Source organism: Streptopelia decaocto (genome assembly GCF_964273445.1).
Source record: "Streptopelia decaocto genome assembly, contig: HAP1_SCAFFOLD_723, whole genome shotgun sequence".
NCBI lineage: Eukaryota > Metazoa > Chordata > Aves > Columbiformes > Columbidae > Streptopelia > Streptopelia decaocto.
In genome coordinates, this window is record NW_028115948.1 from 51,108 (window position 1) to 59,885 (window position 8,778).

Here is an 8,778-nt window from a genome sequence, read left to right on the forward strand (position 1 = left end):
TTGGGGACACTCGGGGACACTCACCCTTCTTCTTCTTGCGGCCGGGCCGTCCCCGTTTGAGCTTCTTGATGCGGTTTGGGGGGTCGGGGCGGGGGGGGGCACCCAGCACCCCCGGGCTCTCGGCGTCCGAATCCTCCTCGGCCTCCCCCGCGTCCTCGCTCTGCTGGGGACAAGGGGACGTCGGGGACACGGGGGACACGGGGGACAAGGGGACGTGGGGGGACACAAGAGGGACAAAGGGACACAGTGGGATATGGTGGACGTGGGGACATGGGCGACAGGGGGGACAAAGGGACACGGGGGGACATAGAGGGACAAGGGGGGACACAGAGGGACAAGGGGACATTGGGGGGAAAAGGGACATGGGGGGACATAGAGGGACAAGGGGACATTGGGGAAAAGGGACATGGGGGGACATAGAGGGCAAGGGGACATTGGGGGAAAAAGGGACATGGGGGGACATAGAGGGACAAGGGGACATTGGGGAAAAGGGACATGGGGGGACATAGAGGGACAAGGGGACATGGGGGGACAAAGGGGAATGAGGGGGCACAGGGGCATGATGGGACAAAGGGATGTGGGGGACAAGGGGGGACAAAAGAACACAGGGGACAAAGGGGGACAAGGGGGGACAAAGGGGATGTGGGGGGACAAGGGGACGTTGGGGGACACGGAGGGACAAAGGGACACAGGGGACAAAGGGGGACACGGGGGGACAAAGAGGGATGTGGGGACTGGGAGATACTGGGCGGTTGTGGGGCAGGGCCGTGGGGTGGGGGTGTCACCGCCTGGGGACAGTGGGGACCATGGGGGACCCAGGTATCCGGGGCGGGGGACCCAGGCGTCCGGCCGTACCGAGCTGCTCTTCTTGCGCTTCCCGCCCAGCACACCCAGTTTGATCTTGAGCGGCGCCATCTTCCTCCCCTTCATCCTCCTCTTCAGCTCCGGCACCCGCGGGCTCTTGCTGCGCTTCTTGTGGCCGGGGCCTGCGGGGACCCAGGAGTTCGGGGGGACCCAGGAGTTCGGGAGGGACCCAGGAGTTCGGGGGGAACCCAGGAGTTCGGGGGGACCCAGGAGTCTGGGAGGGGACCCAGGAGTTCGGGAGGGACCCAGGAGTCTGGGAGGGGACCCAGGAGTTCAGGGGGGACCCAGGCATCCGGGAAGGGACCAAAGCGTCCAGAAGGGACCCAGGCATCCGGGAGGGGACCCAGGCGTCCGGGAGGGGACCCCAGGTGTGCAGGTGCAACCCAGGTGTCTGGGAGGGACCCAGGAGTTCAGGAGGGGACCCAGGCATTAAGGAGAGGACCCAGGTGTCCAGGTGGGACCCAGGAACTTGGGAGGGACCCAGGCGTCCGGGAGGGACCCAGGCGTCCGGGAGGGGACCCAGGCGTCCGGGAGGGGACCCAGGCATCCGGGAGGGACCCGGGCATTAAGGAGAGGACCCAGGTGTCCAGGTGAGACCCAGGAACTTGGGAGGGACCCAGGCATCCGGGAGGGGACCCAGGCGTCCGGGAGGGACCCAGGCATTAAGGAGAGGACCCAGGTGTCCAGGTGAGACCCAGGAACTTGGGAGGGATCCAGGCATCCGGGAGGGGACCCAGGCGTCCGGGAGGGACCCAGGCATTAAGGAGAGGACCCAGGTGTCCAGGTGAGACCCAGGAACTTGGGAGGGACCCAGGCATCCGGGAGGGGACCCAGGCGTCCGGGAGGGACCCAGGCATCCGGGAGGGACCCAGGAGTTCAGGAGGGGACCCAGGCATCCGGGAGGGACCCAGGCATTAAGGAGAGGACCCAGGTGTCCAGGTGAGACCCAGGAACTTGGGAGGGACCCAGGCATCCGGGAGGGGACCCAGGCGTCCGGGAGGGGACCCAGGCGTCCGGGAGGGGACCCAGGAGTTCAGGAGGGGACCCAGGCATCCGGGAGGGACCCAGGCATTAAGGAGAGGACCCAGGTGTCCAGGTGAGACCCAGGAACTTGGGAGGGACCCAGGCGTCCGGGAGGGACCCAGGCATCCGGGAGGGGCCAGTCCCGCACCCACCTTTGCCCTCCTTGGTCTTGGCCTTGCGCAGGGGCGGGGGCGGCGCCTCGGGGGCCACGTTGGCCACGGCGGCCGACACCTGCTCGGCCACGGCGGCGGCGGCGGCGGCGGCAGCGGCGGCCACGGCGGCGGCCGAGCCCTTGAAGGGGTTGTTGGCGCTGAACTCGCGCCACTTGGCGCCCAGGATGGTCATCATCTTGGACATGGGGATCTTGGGGTTCTTCTTGGCGATCAGAGGCCTGGGGGGGCACACGGGGGTGCGTTGGGGTGCCTGGGAAGCCAGGCGTCCGGGGGGAGCACCCAGGGACCCAGGCGTCCGGGGCACCAAGGGACCCAGTGATCCAGGGTACCCAGGGACCCAGGCATCCGGGGAGGGGCATTTAGGGACCCAGGCGTCCGGGGCAACAAGGGACCCAGGCGTCCAGGGAGGGGCATTTAGGGACCCAGGTGTCCAGGGCAACAAGGGACCCAGGCATCCGGGATGGGGCATTTAGGGACCCAGGCGTCCGGGGCAACAAGGGACCCAGGCGTCCGGGGAGGGGCATTTAGGGACCCAGGCGTCCGGGGCAACAAGGGACCCAGGCATCCGGGATGGGGCATTTAGGGACCCAGGCGTCCGGGGCAACAAGGGACCCATCATCCGGGGAGGGGCATTTAGGGACCCAGGTGTCCGGGGCAACAAGGGACCCAGGCGTCCGGGATGGGGCATTTAGGGACCCAGGTGTCCGGGGCAACAAGGGACCCAGGCGTCCGGGATGGGGCATTTAGGGACCCAGGCGTCCGGGGCAACAAGGGATCCAGGCGTCCGGGGAGGGGCATTTAGGGACCCAGGCGTCCGGGGCAAAAAGAGACCCAGGCGTCCGGGGCAACAAGGGACCCAGGCATCCGGGATGGGGCATTTAGGGACCCAGGCGTCCAGGGTACCAAGGGACCCAGGCATCCGAGGAGGGGCATTTAGGGACCCAGGCGTCCGGGGCAACAAGGGACCCAGGCATCCGGGGAGGGGCAATTAGGGACCCAGGCATCCGGGGGGAGCAACAAGGAACCCAGGTGTCTGAGGCACCCAGGGTCCCAGATGTCAAGGGAGGGGCATTTAGGGACCCAGGCGTCCGGGGTACCAAGGGACCCAGGCATCCGGTGAGGGGCATTTAGGGAGAAGCACCCCAAGGGCCCCCCCAGGGTGTCCCCCAGGACCCAGGGGGCCCCCCCAGCACCCCAGGGCGCCCCCACCTCATGAACTGGCTGAAGGCCTTGTAGTTGGTGAGCGTGTGATAATCCTCCTCGGTGAAAACGTGATCCACGTCCTCCAGGCCCCAGGCGCCCAGCAGCTGAGCCGAGGACTTCTGCTCTACGGCCTGCGACGGGGACATGGGGACATGGGACAGGGACATGGGGACAGGACAGGGACATGGGGACAGGGACAACGGGGACACGACAGGCACAGCGGAACATGGGGATATGGGACAGGGACATGGGGACAGGACAGGGACATGGGGACAGGGACATGGGGACAGGACAGGGACATGGGGACAGGACAGGGACAGGGGGACATGGGGACGTGGGACAGGGACAATGGGGACAGGACAGGGACAGGGTGACAGGGGGATATGAGGACATGGGGACAGGGGAACAGACAGGGGGACAGAGGGACAGGAGGATATGGGGACAGGGGGACAATGGGATATGGGGACAGGAGGACAGGGGGATGTGGGGACACAGGGATATGGGGACAGGGGGACAGAGGGACAGAGGGACAGGGTGGCGTGGGGACAAACGGGGACAGAGAGACAGGAGGATATGGGGACAGGGGAACGTGGGGATATGGGGACAGGAGGACAGGGGGACATGGGACATAGGGATATGGAGACAGGGGGACAGAGGGACATGGGGACAGAGGGATGTGGGACATGGGGATAGAGGGACAGGGGGATAGAGGGACAGGGGGACATGGGGACGGGGGGACAAGAAAGCATCGGGAACAGGGACAGAGGGGACAGGGACACAGGTCACCTGCTGGGATCCCAAAACCCCCATGTACCCCCCATGGGTCCCCCCAGACCCCCCTGCACCCCCAAACCCCCCATGTGTCCCCCGTCACCTTCACTTTCTGTCCCCCAGACCCCTATATGTCCCCCCCACCCATGGGTGCCCCCGTCACCTTCACTTTCTGCCCCCCAGACCCCCCCGTACCCCCCCCAATGTGTCCCCTCCACCCACGGGTGCCCCCGTCACCTTCACTTTCTGCCCCCAGACCCCCCTATACCCCCCCAATGTGTCCCCCCCACCCACGGGTGCCCCCGTCACCTTCACTTTCTGCCCCCAGACCCCCCTATACCCCCCCCAATGTGTCCCCCCCACCCACAGGTGCCCCCGTCACCTTTACTTTCTGCCCCCCAGACCCCCCCGTACCCCCCCCAATGTGTCCCCCCCACCCACAGGTGCCCCCGTCACCTTCACTTTCTGCCCCCCTGTACCCCCCCGAATGTGTCCCTCCAGCACCCACGGGTGCCCCCGTCACCTTCACTTTCTGCCCCCCTATACCCCCCACAATGTGTCCCCCCCAGCACCCACGGGTGCCCCCGTCACCTTCACTTTCTGCCCCCAGACCCCCCTGTACCCCCCCCAATGTGTCCCCCCCACCCACGGGTGCCCCCGTCACCTTCACTTTCTGCCCCCCTGTACCCCCCAATGTGTCCCCCCCACCCACGGGTGCCCCCGTCACCTTCACTTTCTGCCCCCCTGTACCCCCCCAATGTGTCCCCCCCACCCACGGGTGCCCCCGTCACCTTCACTTTCTGCCCCCCTGTACCCCCCAATGTGTCCCCCCCACCCACGGGTGCCCCCGTCACCTTCACTTTCTGCCCCCCCAGACCCTCCTGTACCCCCCCCACCCATGGGTGCCCCCGTCACCTTCACTTTCTGCCCCCCCAGACCCCCCTGTACCCCCCCCAATGTGTCCCCCCCACCCATGGGTGCCCCCATCACCTTCACTTTCTGCCCCCAGACCCCCCTATACCCCCCCAATGTGTCCCCCCCACCCACGGGTGCCCCCATCACCTTCACTTTCTGCCCCCCAGACCCCCCTGTACCCCCCCAATGTGTCCCCCCCACCCACGGGTGCCCCCATCACCTTCACTTTCTGCCCCCCTGTACCCCCCAATGTGTCCCCCCCAGCACCCACGGGTGCCCCCGTCACCTTCACTTTCTGCCCCCCTGTACCCCCCCAATGTGTCCCCCCCACCCACGGGTGCCCCCGTCACCTTCACTTTCTGCCCCCCTGTACCCCCCAATGTGTCCCCCCCCCACCCACGGGTGCCCCCGTCACCTTCACTTTCTGCCCCCCGTCCTCGTCGGACTTTTTCCGCCTCTTGGTCTTTTTCTCCTTGCGGTCGCGGTGTTTCCGGCGCCGTTTCCGGGGCCCCCCCGAGTCGCTGCCCCCGCTCTCGGGAAACTCGTCCCGCTCCGACTCCAGCTCATCCTCAGACACCTGCGACAATCGGCACCGTGTGACACCCGTTTGGCACCCCCTGTCACCCGTTTGTCACCCCTTGGCACCCGTTTGTCACCCAGAGGTTTGTCAACCCGCTTGTCAACCTGTTTGTCACACACTGTCACCCGTTTATCACGTTGTCACACATTGTCACACGTTGACAAACGCTGTCACACATTGGCATACATTGCCCCTCGTTTGTCACCCTTTCACCCACTTGTCACCCGTTTGTCACCCAGAGGTTTGTCAACCCGCTTGTCAACCCGTTTGTCACACACTGTCACCCGTTTATCACGTTGTCACACGTTGACAAACGCTGTCACACATTGGCACACATTGCCCCTCGTTTGTCAGCCTTTCACCCACTTGTCACCCGTTTGTCACCCAGAGGTTTGTCAACCCGTTTGTCACGCACTGTCACCCGTTTATCACGTTGTCACACGTTGTCACACGTTGGCAAACGCTGTCACACATTGGCATACATTGCCCCTCATTTGTCACCCTTTCACCCACTTGTCACCCGTTTGTCACCCAGAGGTTTGTCAACCCGCTTGTCAACCCGTTTGTCACGCGCTGTCACCCGTTTATCACACGTTGTCACACGTTGTCACACGTTGAAAAACGCTGTCACACATTGGCATACATTGCCCCTCGTTTGTCACCCTTTCACCCACTTGTCACCCGTTTGTCACCCAGAGGTTTGTCAACCCGTTTGTCACACACTATCACTCGTTTATCACGTTGTCACACATTGTCACATGTTGACAAATGCTGTCACACATTGGCATACATTGCCCCTCGTTTGTCACCCTTTCGCCCACTTGTCACCCATTTGTCACCCAGAGGTTTGTCAACCCGCTTGTCAACCCGTTTGTCACACACTGTCACCCGTTTATCACGTTGTCACACATTGTCACACGTTGACAAACGCTGTCACACATTGGCACACATTGCCCCTCATTTGTCACCCTTTCACCCACTTGTCACCCGTTTGTCACCCAGAGGTTTGTCAACCTGTTTGTCACACACTGTCACCCGTTTATCACGTTGTCACACATTGTCACACGTTGACAAACGCTGTCACACATTGGCATACATTGCCCCTCGTTTGTCACCCTTTCACCCACTTGTCACCCGTTTGTCACCCAGAGGTTTGTCAACCCGCTTGTCAACCCGCTTGTCACACACTGTCACCCGTTTATCACGTTGTCACACATTGTCACACGTTGACAAACGCTGTCACACATTGGCATACATTGCCCCTCGTTTGTCACCCTTTCACCCACTTGTCACCCGTTTGTCACCCAGAGGTTTGTCAACCCGCTTGTCAACCCGTTTGTCACACACTGTCACCCGTTTATCACGTTGTCACACGTTGACAAACGCTGTCACACATTGGCACACATTGCCCCTCGTTTGTCAGCCTTTCACCCACTTGTCACCCGTTTGTCACCCAGAGGTTTGTCAACCCGTTTGTCACGCACTGTCACCCGTTTATCACGTTGTCACACGTTGTCACACGTTGGCAAACGCTGTCACACATTGGCATACATTGCCCCTCATTTGTCACCCTTTCACCCACTTGTCACCCGTTTGTCACCCAGAGGTTTGTCAACCCGCTTGTCAACCCGTTTGTCACGCGCTGTCACCCGTTTATCACACGTTGTCACACGTTGTCACACGTTGAAAAACGCTGTCACACATTGGCATACATTGCCCCTCGTTTGTCACCCTTTCACCCACTTGTCACCCGTTTGTCACCCAGAGGTTTGTCAACCCGTTTGTCACACACTATCACTCGTTTATCACGTTGTCACACATTGTCACATGTTGACAAATGCTGTCACACATTGGCATACATTGCCCCTCGTTTGTCACCCTTTCGCCCACTTGTCACCCATTTGTCACCCAGAGGTTTGTCAACCCGCTTGTCAACCCGTTTGTCACACACTGTCACCCGTTTATCACGTTGTCACACATTGTCACACGTTGACAAACGCTGTCACACATTGGCACACATTGCCCCTCATTTGTCACCCTTTCACCCACTTGTCACCCGTTTGTCACCCAGAGGTTTGTCAACCTGTTTGTCACACACTGTCACCCGTTTATCACGTTGTCACACATTGTCACACGTTGACAAACGCTGTCACACATTGGCATACATTGCCCCTCGTTTGTCACCCTTTCACCCACTTGTCACCCGTTTGTCACCCAGAGGTTTGTCAACCCGCTTGTCAACCCGCTTGTCACACACTGTCACCCGTTTATCACGTTGTCACACATTGTCACACGTTGACAAACGCTGTCACACATTGGCATACATTGCCCCTCGTTTGTCACCCTTTCACCCACTTGTCACCCGTTTGTCACCCAGAGGTTTGTCAACCCGCTTGTCAACCCGTTTGTCACACACTGTCACCCGCTTATCACGTTGTCACACGTTGTCACACGTTGAAAAACGCTGTCACACATTGGCACACATTGCCCCTCATTTGTCACCCTTTCACCCACTTGTCACCTGTTTGTCACCCAGAGGTTTGTCAACCCGCTTGTCAACCCGTTTGTCACGCACTGTCACCCGTTTATCACGTTGTCACACGTTGACAAACGCTGTCACACATTGGCATACATTGCCCCTCGTTTGTCACCCTTTCACCCACTTGTCACCCGTTTGTCACCCAGAGGTTTGTCAACCTGTTTGTCACACACTGTCACCCGTTTATCACGTTGTCACACATTGTCACACGTTGACAAACGCTGTCACACATTGGCATACATTGCCCCTCATTTGTCACCCTTTCACCCACTTGTCACCTGTTTGTCACCCAGAGGTTTGTCAACCCGCTTGTCAACCCGTTTGTCACACACTGTCACCCGTTTATCACGTTGTCACACGTTGTCACACGTTGACAAACGCTGTCACACATTGCCCCTCATTTGTCACCCTTTCACCCACTTGTCACCCGTTTGTCACCCAGAGGTTTGTCAACCTGTTTGTCACATACTGTCACCCGTTTATCACATTGTCACACATTGTCACACGTTGACAAACGCTGTCACACATTGGCATACATTGCCCCTCGTTTGTCACCCTTTCACCCACTTGTCACCCCACTTGTCACACGTTGTCACCCATTTTTTCACCTATCGCCCGTTTGTCACCCACTGACACACGTTGACACACATTTGTCACCCCGTTTGTCACCCAATTGTCACTCATTTGCCACTCCATTTGTCACCTATTTC

At 60.8% G+C, this 8,778-nt stretch overlaps 1 protein-coding gene across 1 annotated transcript in view; it reads right to left on the reverse strand.

Annotated features, from left to right (window-relative positions):
* The window catches only part of LOC309452518 (chromodomain-helicase-DNA-binding protein 3-like), a gene marked incomplete at its 5' end in the record, with an annotated part of 55,784 nt that extends 50,258 nt beyond the window's left edge, over window positions 1-5,526 (reverse strand). Inside the window, 5 exon segments of the mRNA XM_082077138.1 lie at window positions 25-160; window positions 856-986; window positions 2,040-2,278; window positions 3,270-3,394; window positions 5,365-5,526. Of these exon segments, the coding sequence (XP_081933264.1) occupies window positions 25-160; window positions 856-986; window positions 2,040-2,278; window positions 3,270-3,394; window positions 5,365-5,526 (793 nt within the window).
* Between the last annotated feature and the right edge of the window lie 3,252 nt (window positions 5,527-8,778).